This window comes from Cricetulus griseus, assembly GCF_003668045.3.
Source record: "Cricetulus griseus strain 17A/GY chromosome 1 unlocalized genomic scaffold, alternate assembly CriGri-PICRH-1.0 chr1_1, whole genome shotgun sequence".
NCBI lineage: Eukaryota > Metazoa > Chordata > Mammalia > Rodentia > Cricetidae > Cricetulus > Cricetulus griseus.
The window spans coordinates 138296063-138313270 of record NW_023276807.1 but is presented as its reverse complement, the minus strand read 5'-3'; the positions used below and the strand labels follow the sequence as shown (position 1 = coordinate 138313270).

Below are 17208 nucleotides of genomic sequence, written 5' to 3'. Positions count from 1 at the left end.
AAGTGATTAAAGCTATTAAAAATAGAGGACTGGGGATATTGCTCAGTTAGAGAGCATGTGATTAGCGTGAACAAGGCCCTGGGTTCAATACTCAGCATCACAGAAATGTTTCAAATATAATTGACAGAAGCTTATTGGGAAAAAGATAGTTAAGGGAAATACCATATTAGATCCAGAGTGCCTGGATTTTAATAATTGATCCAGTGCACTTCCCAGTGGCCAACTGCTTTAACCATAATATTAATAATAAGAAGAACTGAAAAATAATATTGCCTTCTCACTCAGTCAGCATGGATGCCAGGACACAAGTGAGCACAATATGATTTGATAATTTCACATCATGGCACACAAAATTCTGGTAGCAAGCCATCAGTACACCTCCACTAATCCTAGCCAATTCCTGTCAGGTCCAAACTCAGGAAACTGTCGACTCTGAGGAAATTTTTCAGCTAAGTTGAGCTTCCTTTCTCACTTTGTATGCTTTTAAAATCTGTGACCATGAGTGAATCTGTGCTCTTAATCAATCACTTGTACATACTCTGGTATAATACAAGGATTGGAAATGAAGATCATTTTTGCCTCTCCCATTGCTATTGTATTTCATCAGGAAAGAAAGCTGAAGACATCAATGTTGAATGATGTTTGAAGGTGGAGACTTTCCAGTAAGCACGAAATCACATTTGTATTTGCCCCTACCTACTTCATCAATGGTTTGCACTTTGTTCCTAAATTAAGCTCCATAAGGTACAAATGAACAGGATAAATCTGATATAAGAACTCAGGCAACTTTTCTGTTTGAATTTCTATGGATAATCAGGATGATTGGTATGCCAAAACCTAAATTGTTAGGCTATATTTATGGCATACAGCAACACTTTTCAATACAATAGGATAGATGTCATCCTGCAATATCCCTAGAGTAACTTCTATGTACAGTTTCAGAGAACCACACTTTAAATGCTCTTTCAAACTTGATAACAACACAGTCTGTGGGAGTGTCTCCCAGATCATGTACATGTAGGTGTGGGAGAGAGAGTTGTGGTATTAGTGTAGCAAAGACTGGATATGGTTTTCCTATATGCCGAGAGAGAGAGAGAGAGAGAGAGAGAGAGAGAGAGAGAGAGAGAGAGAGAGAGACTCATTCAATAAGTGCATTTTTCCTTTGAATTAGATATTTTCTTATTTTAAATTCTCATACTTGACAAAATCCTTGATTGCCTTTTAAAATCTAAGTTTTCTTATTTAAAAAGCTTTCCAGAGGAACACTTTACATGTATTACCTTTTGTGTTTGATTTTTCCCTTTTGTCTAAATGCCACTCATATTGTTGTTATCAATCAAATTATCCTTTAAAAATTTCTTGAATATGTCAATAAATATTGATAGTCCAGGTACCAGGAAGATGACAATTGAAAAATTAAAACCTGATTATTTTTAAATCGCATTTAAAGCTTTGTAAGTACATAGATATATGCTTATATTTATCATAAAAATATTTGTATCTGTGATGATGGTAGTTCTATATGATGAAGCTGTTTTTATAGAAAAATCTCATGATTCATGATCAATATAAAAGAAAATTACAGATGAAGTTGTAAGACATACCAGACAGAGGAAATATTAATTCTGATTTAAAAACTATAAATTCTATTAAGCTAATGATTTTTATGACTAAAATTGTTTTATAATAGTAATGTTATCACAAAGTCTTTATAATAGACCAAGAAATTGAGAATAATCTGATATTTCCTGGAGGTTATATAGTGAGGGAAGTAGATAAACCTAAAAATTGTCTCATATGAATGATCCCTAAATTATATTGAATATATAAAGACTTTGAGAAGTCTTGATTTTTCTCATATGCCCCAGATAATCTTTCTCCAGCTGACATCTCTATAATGGCTACAGAAAAAATGTTCTCTACATGAAATGTAATTCCAGTGGGTTTGAAAGTAGATTTAGATACATTTGAGTAGGAGAGAGGTTACAGGTGGTGGGAGGGAGAAACAATAGCCACTGACATGAGAGAATGGTCCAGGCGCAGGTAGTATTTCAAAGGAACTGTCTCTATGGAAACAGTGAAGCCAGTTTTCTTGGCTAGAGAATTCTGTATCATTTCCTATAAAATAATAAGTTAAAAGGAAAAAATATTCTATCCTGAGTTACAATGTGTTAGAATAGATTTTGCTAAACCCATGCCCACCCTTTCAGGTTCCATGTAAACTCCTTCAGGTGGGACTCACTGCTTCAGACTTCCTTGATGAATCTTCAGCAGCAAAAACAAAGCCTCGAACTTCTAGTTTTTCCCATTTTGTATTAAGCCTCATCTTTCAACACTCATATTAGCTTTCTGTACAGTTAGGGATGGAACAGCTAACAGATGTCTAAAACCGCTTTTATTTTGATCTATTCATCTAGCCAATTATTTTCATTTTTTTCCTCTAAGGTAAACAATGCAATCTATGAGAAAGCCTTTGCCTTCCCATATTAACTTTATGAGACCATCTTATAAGAGGCGGGGCTTCTGGATGCTTGCTTAAAACCATACCCAAATGTCAGTTCATATGTTTCCATTCCTCTGCAAAGCTCCCAGGAGTCACTTTTAATTTCCTGGTCGGTAAGCTTCATTTCTCAGGGCACACTGCCACTCTCGCTTGCACTGTCTTTATTCTCAGTCTTGTCTCATCACCAGATGCACCATCTACAACAACTCACACTGCTCTCATGCAATTTCACATCGAAGCACAATGTTCCCGAAAGACTGAATCACTTTCAGGATGCAGTGGAGAAGACAGCAGACTGTGTAAGTGGCTTTCCTACAACCCCCTTCTCTCCTCCTTTATAAAGATAACTGAAACAGAATACAAAAATCTTTTCTCTCAGAGAAGTTGAGCTGTATATACTAAATTCTGTCAGGGTTATGTCCATCTAGATAAAGAAGCATATTGCTAGGGATAATTAAAGTTAACTGCATCCCACTTTCTGTCTTAGCTTAGTACTTTTTCTCAACAACTCTGACCAACTCATTTAGTCACTGTGCTTTTGGGCCCAGGATATTCTAATATAGAATATGCTTAATTGATAACACAATAGGAAGATTCAGCAAATAATTAATTTGTTTCAGGATAATTGTAATCTCCAATGTTCTAACTCAATGCATATATAACCACCTTACAAGGATACAACATAGACCACTTTACTCTGAATATATGCCTCTGCAGAGAGAAGGCCATAGTGTGTGGGATTTTTTTTACTGGGAAGAAGGTGGTCTTTAAGCCATTACTCATTAAAGAACTCCGGAGATCATCCTGGACTCTTCTCTAACATCTATTTCCCAACTGTCAGTAAATCCTTCAAGTTCTCCACTACTTGGATATCATTGCCCTTGTTTGCCATGCTTAAGACCACCATACCACTTCAGGAATTTATCTTCCACCCTCTACTTTGAAACGGCCTATTAGCTTCTTCTACAGAAATGCTGCCCTCGACCTTGCCTTTCCCTACTGTACAACAAGAACCATCTGTGAAATGTAAAACGTATTGGTGGTGATACCCTTGGGAGGATTTTCACCACTTTAAGATTCATTTAGATCCATTTCCTTATCACACTCATCCCAGATGGTTGTGATAGTGTCAACTCATTTTTGTTTTAGAAAAGTGAAAGTGTTGTCTATATGAATAAAATGTTTAAACTGAAATTTTCAGAAGAACATATAAGAGCAGAAATTCTCTTTAAAGCATGCCTTAATCCTTGCTCGATTTGGAAGAGATAATAAGGTCGCTGTGTCTCCTGTATTCTATCAGAAAGAAATGATGCATAGACAGACAAATACGTTTCTAGAGCAGCTTCTTTTCACACAACTGAGAATATTCAATAGTTCTGTCATACACCTTGCATTTACAACTCAGCCTAATCTCTTGACAATACTCCCTGTGCCCTTTCAGTTCTCACAATAGTGAGTCACTGTAGTTCCCAGAACACTTCATGATGTTTCCAGGCATGGCTGCCTATTCATACACTTTTCCTCTTGCTTGGAAAGTCTTCTTTTACATTTGTAGTCTAGTCACAATTGCTAGCCACTATTTCACTTCAAGATTCATTTCAGGCATAGACCCCCTCATGATGCCTTAGAAATTATTTCCTTGTGCTCCTGAGTGATCCTATGCATACATGTATCTATCAAAGAAGTCTTTAAGTTATTTAAACATAACTCTGTATTACACTCTTTCCTCCATACTTCAAAATCACTAAAAGTCTGGAACTTGTCCTAGTGTCATTCCCAGGCTGACCTCTGTTCAAGACCTGGTAAAAGACTAAATTAATGGTAAGTTTGTGTTGAATAGAAATACCAAAGATCACAATCACTATCAATGTTTCAAAAAATCTTCCAAGGAGAAATTTTCTGTACTTCAAAATTAGAACTTTAAAAGAAAGACAAAAATCTTATAAGCTGTGTAATTACATAAAGCCCATTTGTTTTGTTTACTAGAGTACTTAAATGAATAGTTTTAGAAAATTTCCCTTTTATTTTAAATTCACAATATAATAAATAGCTGGCTTACTGAGGAGAAAAACTGCATCTTTTGCTTTTCTTCATGTGATCAGCTTGAGTTATTGCTATTTGTAGGAATCAGTTGTTAATCCTTCACTAAGCATATTGACAGGTGATGACTGAAGTCTTCTGCAAACTTCTGGTTCAAAAGAGAAAGTGAAGGAAAAGCACACATGGCTAAAAACAGAAATGCTCTGAGACTGATCCTGTTGCCAGGAAAAATCAAATTCAGCACTCTCTAGGATCATAGAGGAAGCATGGACTAACACTGAGTCAACTGTACACATGGACTTACTTATCTTCCTGTTATCCTAAAGGATAACTGTGATATTTGATCCCATTGTTGAAACTTAAGCCGGGAGAAACATTTAAATTAATTTTACTTTGGAAGCATTTTGACTTTCTGATAAAGCAATAATTCATTTTTGTATGAGTGCTGAGGATGCTATCAAGTATTTAGGGAGAAACACTAAGGCAAAAAACACCAGAAAATTCCAAAAGTGACACTGAGATTCAGCTCAAACACTCAAGCTTTATTGCTCATTCATCAGTCACCTCACAGAAAGATTTTGGGAAAACTGGATATGTACTTCCAGATATCTGGATCTTTGAAAAATAAAACAGCTTACTTCTGTTCCATATCAAGTATTGAAAAATGTATGAGTTTAATAGCAGCAAAACAATGTCTACCACTTGCTTACAATGGATAGCTTCAGATTAGAAATACCTACAGTTTAGTTTTTACTTCAGCATTCCTAAGTGTCAATCAAGTCTCATTTGCGGATCATTGATCCAGAATTTCATGTTGCTGTCTTTGCAAATGAATTAAGGAAGAAGAGGTTGGATGATGATCCCATGACTGATCAAAATGATGTTTCACGATGAAGCCCTGTATTGCAGTCTATCATTACTGGTATTCCCAGGAGGTTATCCCAGTTTGCACTCTGTAGCAACTCAATAAATGTTTGTTGATTGATTTGCTGATGAGGACAATGGGATGGAACAAGACAGAATCTGACAATGGAATGAAATGATTCTTGATTCCAACAGACATTTAGGATATTTGAAGTTAAAGGGCTTTGCTTCATTTTACAGAAGAAAATGCTAAATCCCAGAGAAAACAAAGTTCACATTCAAATTCCCAAATTAAATTCTAGGAACACCTTAAACATTTAAGTTTTACGAGCTGGCACTTTAGAAGACGATATAGGGACACACAGACTGTTTCCTGTTTTTCTGGGGTTTGTTGTTGTTGCTGTTGTTAAATGGGTCTCATGTATCTCAGACTGTCCTGAATTTGCTGTGTAGCCAAACATCTGATCCATTTGCCTCCATCATTTTATTGATGACATTATAGGCATGTGCCATCAGTCTCAAGTTTTCTGGTGCCAGGAAACAAATCTTGACTTTCACTATGCTATGCAATCACATCCCTAAGTTCTGGTGTCAAACTTTGACCTTTCCTTTTATTAGCTCTGTAGCTAAGGAGTTAGCTTTTAAAATTTTCTCATCCCATGTTTCTCCCTGTCTTAACTTTTCAGCTTTTCAGTCTGTAGTGAGAGGTAAGAACTGCATGCCCTTAATTCAGAATTAAATAAGCAATTAATTTAAAATTCATAAGAGACATATTCTACACGTGGGATATACTCAGTAAATATTCTTATTTATTTTCACTATGTCATATACACCCATGGCCTATCTGGTCCTGCAGTCCTACAATTTCTAGCTTTCTTATATTAACTCCAACACTGTAACATGTAGATAGTCTGTTTTTTATGTGATTTAAGGCATAAAAATACCTGTTATCTCCAAACAGAGAGACAAAACAGTTTCCCTCTCAGATAGTATATTCTATTACTGAACCTAAAAGCAGGACCCTGGTTAGTTTTCATGTAAGAGAAAGGGCTGTCTATCTGTTTATTTATCTGCTGGTATGTGTTCCAGCTGTTAATTGGTACTGACCTATTGTCTTCATTTCCAAAGGAAATTCTATTATAACTCAAGAGAATTAATTGACATCAGCAAGAATAGATTTGGACTATTTTGTTTCACAGCTATTGCTAGCTACTTGGTACAAGAAAACAGTCTCAGTGTTCTGTATTGTGAAGCATCAAAGTAAAGGGTAATCTATGGGGGAAAGGATTATGTTGTTATGTTCTTGACTCAATATATATAATATTAATATATGCTATTGTACTTGACATTTTTTCTCCCCACTTAGCTGACTAACAAGTGTTGATATAGGAAGACTTCAGTTTTCCATGAACCACATCTTTTAGGCTCTTCTCTTTGAATCCTATTTACCTTTAATTATGGAAGTAATCTTCCCTTTGAGTACTGTTACCTAGTATATGAACTAGTAAGTAACTTAAAACTTAACATAAAATATTGACATACTGCTACTCCTAGAGAAAATCACAAAGAAAAAGTTTTCTTCTTTTAAAGAGTACATTTGAATAATATTCTTCAACTTTGATATTCAAATTACTGTCTGCACACCAGCAACTGGCATCTTACAGGAGAAATATAGAATATCAAACCCCCATCTCAAATCTCAGATTCATAATTTGAATTTTTGAGCCTCAGGGTGATTTAGATATACCCCTAAGATTAAGAAGCTGGGACATAGAAGAAGGGTTATTGCAGAGAGAAATTCTGACAAGTGGTTCTTGTCTTAAGTCACCACAGTGATGACAGTTAAACTTAGCTGGATGATGTACCAAGAACCAATGGACTCTAATATTAAAATAGCAACAGTATGGTATATAAATGGATATCTGTTTGGCTTACTTTGTTTTATGCATTATTTATACAATTGTGTGTTTTTCATTCTTGTCATTGTTGAAGCTATTTGTGAATCCTATAAGAGAGTTCACCACTGCACTTGCAGAACAGTGAAGACAGCAGTGAGGATACTCTTACTAGAAATGGCTTTTACTGTGTTTTAGTTTGAGTCATAGATCTACAGGTGCAGTCTTCTGCACACTCAGACCATCATGTCTTTAGCTTGAGGAAAGAAAACTGTATTTGGAATTGCATCTTAATGTTTGCATCTGGCTCTTGCATGAGAAGGGACAGCTTGTGGACATCTGAATAGTAAAGCATAGCTCCTTGGTTGCTTATAGGCTACACCATGTTTCTCCAAGATACTACTCAAAGAGAGAATGTCTGTCTGCTACTGCCTCTTTAACTAAGCAGATGGTGGTGGTTATTTTATTTGCTGATTATATTATTTGGTGGTTATATTATTTGCTGGGAGTTCTTACCTCCTTTAATTTTGCCTGCCTCCTATTCTAGTGAGCCATGGATATTGTGTGTGTGTGTGTGTGTGTGTGTGAGAGAGAGAGAGAGAGAGAGAGAGAGAGAGAGAGAGAGAGAGAGAGATTGCATGTAGAGCTTCATAGAAATTGTAAAATTAAAAGATTTGAAGTGTTCAATATACAATAAATGGAAGCTGTGGAAAATATTTTTCTATATAAGACTTTAGAAAATAATAACACTATGTGGTTACTGTTACATCACCACAAAGTCCATAATGAGAAAAAAATGTTCTTTTTGAACCAATAATAATTAATGTCATAAAGAAGTCTAACTTTCAATTATATATAATATGTGTGTATGTATTATATGTCTTTCTACATAAAATTATTTTCTAAAGGTTATTAATTCACTCATCAGAGCTAATTAATTATTTTTCTTTTCTTTTACTTAATTTATAACCAATACATAAAAATATACCAGTTCTGCACAGTAATGTATTGAAAAATCTTAGGGTTTCTGCTGCATATTCTTTACCATAACAATTTCCTTTTCTTAATTTTGGAAACACATTTTATCTCCTGAAGGACATTAGTCAGAAAGAAGTCCTGATATGATATTAGCCTTAAAAGTAGGCAATATTATAAATCAATTTTGAAACATATTTTACTTAGACTAACACAAAAAGGACAAAAGTTAATAGAGTCCTAGTTCTCTAACCCATTAATTTAATACATAATTACCATGCCATGTTTCCAGCTATAGAATAAGCAATAACAATAATGACTAAAAATGTGAACATTAGCAATGTTGCAGTAAGGCATTTAACTTGCATTTTCATTGAATACTAGTTGTGTTATTTTATTGTCAATTCTAATTTGTTTTCAATTTATAGAAATTTCCCTATCATATAATAACAGGTAAGTTGGTGCTCATCACATTACAGAAGAGTGCTTGATAACAAGCTATGGGTCTTATTTCCTAAAGACCCTTATTCCCACGTACAGTGTCCAAAGCACATTGCAGAGTGGTCTCTTCTTGGTAGAGGTTATGGGTAGGACCAACTATCCTTAATCTACATGGCGCCCTCTCCACCCTTCAAAAGACCCCCCCATCCACCGTATTTCCATTACCCTTAGCTGTTTTCATTGTAATTAACCCATGTCAAAAATTGCCATAGATGAGACACTAAAATAAACCTGAGTCTTGTCAGTACTCTCATTAGAAGGAAACGAACACACAAAGCAAGTTTTCTCATTTTCCAGCTTTTGTTGATCACAATTCTCCTATGTCTCTGATGTCACAGTAAAAGGCAATGAGTATTTTGGGATACAGCATTATCAAAGCCTAATCTATTGAGTGACTATTTAAAAGACACAGCAAGTGCATGTATCATAGTGAGCAAGCAGTCACAGTATTATCCACTCATTCAGAGGAGGTGTTCTATGCTACTGCATCTTGCATGTGGTCCTTCTCAGCTTGCCTATGAATCCATTTCAACAACTGACCCGACAGAGCTTTTGCTTGTGGTCATTGTTATGGTTATGCAACTTAAATGTTCAATTAAGTTTTAAATGTTTGTAAAAAAAAAACCTATGTATATAGACTTGTGTATGTGTGTGGACTTGTGTGCATGCATACCCATATATGTGTGACTGTATTTGATATTGGAAGTCCTTGTAGCTCTGGAAAGCTAAGTACCCTATTACAGTGACATAAATCATTTACAGAGGCACAATTTGCCTTCTGAGATTTCTGAATCTCTATATATGAATGATCTATGAATAATCTTACAAGATGCCAGACAAATGACTGAACAGGAAAATATTATCAATGGATGTGCATTGACACTAATTGTCAAGCCAATATATCTGGTTGCATTTGCAGTCATAGGCAACTGTTCTTATGCATGCACATCTTATCAAGCACCTCTGGATGTTTGTAAATAGTTGCACACATGTAAACAGAACATTCTTATGTTAAAAGTCTTTGCTAAGTAAAACTTGTTCATCAAATTTGAAAAAAAATGGCTTTTTCTATGTAGTATTCAAAAAACTTGATAAATATTACTTGAAACAGTTTGAGCTGTTATAAAATGGTATTTTAAATAAGCCATTTAAGACAGTAAGAGTTACAACCCTGCCCCAAAAGCCACAAATTTTATACTTATACCATCCATTGAATGATCTATAAACATATTTATTGTTTCCTGATGTAATCTAAAAGATGAAAAGGAAAATTCTTAAGCCTCTGTGTATTATAATAAAATGGCCCACTAGGAATGAAATGAACAGCAATTCAATATCTGTTACAGACTGAGATGGAGAAAACCCTAAAGGACCCTAGTCTAAGTTACTCGGTATATCTAAATTTCTGTTGCTGTAATTTTTTCCAGGGTGGAATAAAAATGACATTTTGTTTCTGTAGATCCATTTGTTCCCTGCATGGTGAGTTCTAGAAAAGCAACAGGCATTTATTTCTTTCACCCTGAACAACTCGAAAACGGCCTCCCAGGGTGGATTGAAACAACTAATAGCTCAAGTAGAAGCCATGACTTCAATACTTTTTACAATTGCCCAGAGAAAAGATAGTAAATGATGATGAGTAGAGGGGGAAGGGAAGGAGGAAGGGATTACAAATGTAGATGCCTTAATATTAATGACAATTCTAATTCACCCATCTCCTGCCTCAGTCCTTTTAACCATCGGATCTTTTCCTCTCACCTAGGTTACTGGAATACAGCAAAGTCATTTGATTCGACTGATTCTCTTCCAACTTAAAACTTGCAAGCTTCAGAAAGACAAAAGCATGCCCCCTCACTTGCATGGGTATAAGATGCCCAGAAGCAAGCTTGTGCACTTCTGCTGTTAGCAATCCTGGACTGTTCATCTCAGCCTGTTGCTCCTGCAAACACCGTGATAGATTCTGTAGTAGGGAGGGGGACAGTAGAATGCTTTGCCATGCTAGCTAGGTGACTGGGCTGTGTGGGTTGCGGCTAGCAGGCTGCGGGATCTGTGAAGATTGTGGGGATGGTGCCTGGCCTGGCTGTGGCTGCGAACCCAAACCCCTGGTCCCGGGGACCCCAGTGCAGGCTACCTGCTGCCGGCAGATGGTGCCCTGCACATCCCCACACTCAGGGAGACCCGGCTAAAGTAAGGCTCAGACTCCGCCCCAGCCAATCCACCAGCGCAACAGCCCCTCTTCCTTCCCAAAATAGTGCGGAGTACGTCTCCTTCGGAACACCGCAGTAGCCCGTGTGTGTGTCGAAAATACAAACTGCGGGATGATGGACAGTGTGTATACTGGAGTGGGGCGTACGCGCGGAGTGGGACCCTAGGGACCAGGGCCGAGGTGACCACCAATGAAAAGCAGAGGACAGAGAACGAGTCCATTTCGCATCTGCGTAAGCTCGGCGGCCCGCCGAGCCATGGAGAGGCCACTCACCATGTTCACTTCCGAGACCATGTCTATGCTGGCGACATCGATCCGCATCCCGACGTCCACCGGGGGCCCTGCCAGGGAGGATGATCACAGTAAAGACAGTCTTTGAGTGGCAGGGGGCTGAGGGGTCATAGGGGGCTTCCCAGATCTTATTGCAGACTAAACAGGCTCCCTCCCTCCCCCCATCCCTGTTGTAGGGGACAGCTTGGGAAAACAGGTGTGGGCACACGCGTGATGCGGTGACAGTGCAGAGGGTGTGTCGGGTTAAGGAGAGTGACAAGTCAGCCTGATGATATGTCCACCTGAGACTGGGGATCCTGAGTGTGTGTGTGTGTGTGTGTGTGTGTGTGTGTGTGTGTGTGTGTGTGTGTGTGTGTGTGTCCTGGGCGTAGTACTGCACGTTTACAGAAATGGTTAAATGGGGAAGGGAGCATTATCTCTGACGGAAAAGGGGAACTAGGGATGGGTTACAGGTTGAAAGGAAAATGATGAAGCATTACCTCCAAAGTCCGGCCTCAAGCGAATGTCATATCCCTTGAGCAGTCGGTCCACTGTCTCTTTCACGTATGACATGTTGCTGGGTTCACTGGAGCTGAAGGGAAGAAGTAAGGACTGTATTCAGATTGAGCACAAACTGCAAACAGACATAAAAAGACCCAGGCATACCTACCCCCAAATAACAAGGTACATGATCCAACAGGCACGGGAAAGAAAAGAAAAGAAAAAAGCAAAAGAAAAACACCAAGAAAAAAAGGAGAGAGAGAGATTGGAGAAGGCAGCTCACCTGTGTGCACAACAAACCATGGCAACCATCACAGGAAAAGAAAGAAGCCCCAAACTCTCTCGATTTTGTACTGTCCACATTACTAACTCTGATGAAAGAATTGTCTTTTCTGCGAAGATTCAAGGAATGCAACTTAGTCGGCGGCTGAGCAGTAATTCCCGAATGGACCTGCGCATGCGCAGAGGGCACTCACTACCAAAAGACACCTTGTGCCTTGCAAACAATATTCCTAGTGGAACAGGCAACAGATTTCAATCCGTTTAAAGTTCCTGTCTGGGGTGCTCCGTGTTCTCCGGGTAGTTGGTTACAACCTGCTGTCTCCATGCAGGGGAGCCTACGTGCCTGTGTGCACCCAGCTTTTCTGCGCTGTGGTTTGCTGCTGCGTTCCTTTTCCTTGTATCCTAAACCTGATTTTTCTTTTCTTTTCGGGTTTTTTTTTTTTAAACTGGGCTTTCAATGATGCGGCTAAGGCTGTCTGATTGGAATCTTTTGTTGATAATCACGGAGGTCCTAGAACAAGAAGTCTGGAGGCGGTTCTCTGGTTGCCACTAGAAGAGGTGGGGAGGATGCTGGAGATGGGGAGTGGGCAGCAACAACTGGAAAACCAGTGGGGGGACGACGGGGACTCAGGACAGGTTTGGGCAGCTGTGAATCTTGTCCTCTTCTGAGGTAGCTTAGAAGGTAGCAAGCTTGCTGTAGTGTTTCTCTGGGTTGGAGGAGAGGGAGAACTGGCCCAACTTTTAAATGCACTTCTCTTTACCTTTCTGCCTCCTTTCCGTTGGTAGATTTGGAATGGGAAGTGAATAAAACAAGGATGGGGCAACTCTGGCAGAAAATAATTTTTCTAGGCCCTTTGCTGGCAAATCTTACAGCTTTTAGTCAGCAAATCTTCTTGCTTATAATTGCCAGTATGCTAGCTCCTGGTGGCAATCTATAAGCAGAACCCTGAACATCCCAGGTCTAACCCGCAGTAGGCAGCAGGAAGAAGCACTGGATCAGCCAATCTCCTTTGAAATAAAGGGAAATTGATAAATTCAATTCAATAAATATTATGAAAAATGTTAGGCTGTTGGAGACTCTGGACTAGGTTCGTGTTCCTTTGTTAAATGGCAAATATTTCATTATATACTAGGTATTCTGAGACTTGGAGCTAGCTTAAGAGTTTTTCTGGCCTAGAGAAATTCACAAAATACTTATAAACACAAGCAAAAAAATCAATGCATCTTTATATAGTCTGTGTAAACTGAAGAATTATGATTATAGCAAGAGACATTAGAAATTATTGCAGAGGAGAAATAAAATAGAGGGATGACAACACTTTTTGCCAGAGCAGGAAGGGGGATCCTTTTTTAGGGAAAATTTAGTTGTGTAACTGAGTGCAGAAGAGATCCCTTATAAAGGGGGGGTAAGAAGGAAGTGATGGTGTGTGATTGGGGGTGTGAAAGGAAGTGAGGATATCATCTAGACTTCTGGAAAGCACTGAAAATTTAATCAAAGGATGGGCAGGGTTGCATTTAGGTTTTAGACAAGGCATTCTGGTAGAATAATTATGATGAGTGACATTTACCACTTATGCACATTACACAGGTTACCTCCTTAAAACCATACAACAACTCATCCACAGAGATAATTCGGAGAATGTTTTAGACAGTAGTGGAATCTACATTTCAAACTGCAATCACTGGGTGTTATTAATCCCCACATTATAAAGCATAGACCTCAATGTGGATAAGAAAAGTAGACAAGGAAAACAAAGAGAAAAGGAGGCTATTGCAGAATGAAATAAAGTAAGAAACTGGTTAGCTTGGTGAGATGTAACAGGTAGTCATGGGCTAGAAACATCATAGAAACATCATGAGGTCACAAGAGTCATGAGCCAGGTACATGTGAATGTTCCTTAAAGAACTGTATAAACATTTCAACATGTACTGAATTTAACATCCTCAAAATACAGAGAGAAAAAGCCAATAACAGTAGTGTCATATTATATCTGAGCACCTGAAAACCCTGAAGCCTCAGTGCTAAGCCTTAGATTTCTTAGTTTGCTTGAGTAGCTAACAACTTGCTTTTACAATATATGCAGGTCTGTTTCTAATGGGTCAAAGAAAAGATCTGCTCACTTTTCAAGGTCCTGCTGAGAAAAAAGAATCTCTATGTACTGCATATTTATGCAAAAACCACCCTGCAAAAAACAAGCCACTTACAGGTTTACCTCATTCATTTTCTCATGCATTTATTCCTCAAATGTTAAGTAGTGAACGTTTAGTAGGCACCAGACAGCATGTGAAGAGCTGATGATGCAGCAGTGAACAAAACAATGCTCAAGGTCTCTTCTCACCTGTGGAACTTGCAAATGTATTCAAGTCATAAAAGAAATATTTGGTTGGATGTTCACTGTGGTTTTTCTTTTAACTTATATAGCATTCACTGGAATATGCACTTTCTAATTGGTTATAAACCCCCATGGAATTTTTGCTTTTGTTTTTTGGATAGAAGGCACCACTGAATTAGCAAGGTCTGCTTAAGAGCCAAGACGTTACTCTTGACTCATGATGTGAGTTTGGGTACTTTAATTCTAGTGTTAAGCATGCTTCCACCAGTACAATCCCACTAGATTTTGCTCTGAAATTATACTTTCCGATTAGATGAAAGCATACTATAAGAAATCATGTGATATTACTCTTTTCATTTTATTAGTATGATGTATCAATTATATAACAATAATGTTTTATTATGACACTTCATAGGTAGCCACTATTTATTATTAAGATGTTACTGAAGATTCACCCTACTTTATCTCAGTATAGTATGTATGAGAAGGGTCAGTGGGAAAATAGTTGTCCAGACCTTAACACTCTAGAAATTGTCTGATTTCCTGAGTAGATTACATCTTCATAACAACAGGAATCTTAAAACTCATTCATTCCCCCTACTTATTTTGGTCATTGGGCATGTTACATATACAGCTTTGCTTTAATCATTATGCAAAATGTTAATGACCTTCATTTTGATACATTGCATTTCTCCCTGATGTCTTAGGAGTCTAAATTTAATCTCCCCTCTTCACACTTTACTAATTTAAAAACAGATATGTTGCACTGAATATATAGAGTTTGTAAGTTGTCTTAGAACTGTGAAATAAATAAATCTTAAAAACTAAAAAGAAATAAGTTAATAATTGATCCAGATGCGTTGGGGATTTTTTCTCCTCCTCACAGCCTGAAAAACCCCAACACTTTCTTCTCTTGTGAAGTTGCTTGTTTCTTCCCAACACCTTTCTCCCTTCAGAGCTCAACCCAATTAAAAAAAAATGCTGTCTCTAAAGCCCAGCAGGACATTGACACTCTTCTATTTCCTTCTACTGAGCCTATTAGAAGAAAATAAAAGGCCCTTAAAGATTAGCATCCAAGTTAAAATAAAGATAATAAAAATAAAGACTCACAAAAAATTCACATACATCTTTGGTATTTGTTTAGATAAACAGACAACAACAAGGGGACATAAGAAAAATGAATGCATTACAATAAATTCAAAAATCCCAAATGGACCTGAAAAAGCTAAAGAAAATGCAGAGAGAGAACCCAGAATTATAACATTTTACCTAGGTTTAAAAGGTGCAAAAAATTTGAATACAAATCCTTACAGTCAAATGGAAATTGAGAATCCTGTTCTAAAATTCAAATGTAAGAACTGTCAGAATGTCTAAAATAAAAAAAACACCAACAACAGTTTATGCTGGAGAAGATGTGGAGAAAGGGAAACACTCCTCCACTGCTAGTGGAAGAATACAACTCGTACAGTCACTGTGGAAATCAGTATGGCATTTCCTCAGGAAAATGGGAAGCAGTCTACCACAAGATCCAGCAATTCCACTCTTAGGCAAATACCCAAAAGATGCACATTCATACAACAAGGACATGTGTTCAACTATCTTCATAGCAGCATTATTTGTAATAGCCAAAAACCTGAAAGCAACCTAGATGTCTCTCAGCTGAAGAAAGGATAAAGAAAATGTGGTACATTTACACAATGGATTACTACTCAGCAGAAAAAAATGGAATCTTAAAATTCGAAACAAGGAGAACCCTAAGAGAGACATACATGTTCCCCTGGAGAAAGGGAAAGGGACAAGATCTCCTGAGCAAATTGGAACCATGGGGCAAGGGGACAGTAAGTTAGGACAAAGAAGAAGGGAGAAAAGGACATGGGGGAGCAGAAAGATTGAGTCAGGGGAAGAATGGAGCAGAGCAAGAAAAGAGATACCATAATAGAGGGATCCAGCATAGGTTTATAGAGAAATCTGGCACTAGGGAAATGTCCAGAAATCTAAAAAGATGACCCCAATTAACAATCTAAACAATAGTGTAAGGGCTAGCTTAAATGTCCTTCCCTCATAATGAGATTGATGACTACCTTATATGCCATCCCAGAGCCTTCATGCAGCAGCTGATGGAAGCAGAACAGACACCCACAGCTAAACACTGAGCTGAACAGTGGCAGAGAGGGAGGAGTGATGAGCAAAGGGGTCAAGACCAGGCTGGAGAAACCCACAGAAACAACTGATCTGAACAAGGGGGAGCTCATGGACCCCAGAATGATAGCTGGGAAACCAGCATAGAACCAATCCATACCTCCTGAATGTGGGTGTCAGTTAGGAGATCTGGGCAATCTATGGGTCCTCTGGTAGTGGATCAATATTTATCCCTAGTATTGGAATGGCCTTAGGGAGCCCATTCCACATAGAGGGATACTCTCTCAGCCTAGACACACTAGACACTTGGGGGAGGGCCTAGGCCTGCTCCAAATGATATATGACAGATATTAAAGATCCCCCATGGAAGGCCTCACCCTCCCTGGGGAGCAGAAAGGGGATGAGATAGGGGGTCAGTGGGGGCAGAGGAGGAGGGGAGGGAGAGGGAACTGGGATTGATATGTAAAACAAGCTTGTTTCTAATTTAAATTTTAAAATTGAAGGGGAAAAATAGGTCAGAATAAGTTAATGCAAGATTGGATTACCAAAAAAAAAAAAGGGTGGGGGTGAGGGGGTTGGAGAAATTTGTCTTTGAAATGTCAAGACACATTAAACCTATAAAAATATAATATTCTGTTCTTTCTGTTCTTTTGATTGGGATTTGTATAATGATAAGAAAAACTAGCATAGCTTTTCGCCAAG

General features: G+C 38.0%; 1 protein-coding gene across 2 annotated transcripts in view; it reads right to left on the bottom strand.

The window, feature by feature from the left end:
* Gabrb1 (gamma-aminobutyric acid type A receptor subunit beta1) overlaps positions 1-12115 on the bottom strand; it is a 400056-nt gene extending 387941 nt beyond the window's left edge. For both annotated transcript variants that reach the window (XM_027390838.2, XM_035453215.1), the window contains exons 1-3: positions 12036-12115; positions 11752-11843; positions 11255-11322 (exon numbers count right to left, since the gene is read on the bottom strand). In XM_027390838.2, coding sequence (XP_027246639.2) covers positions 11255-11322; positions 11752-11843; positions 12036-12115 — 240 coding nt within the window. The remainder of the gene's footprint in view (positions 1-11254; positions 11323-11751; positions 11844-12035) is intronic.
* Positions 12116-17208: the final 5093 nt, after the last annotated feature.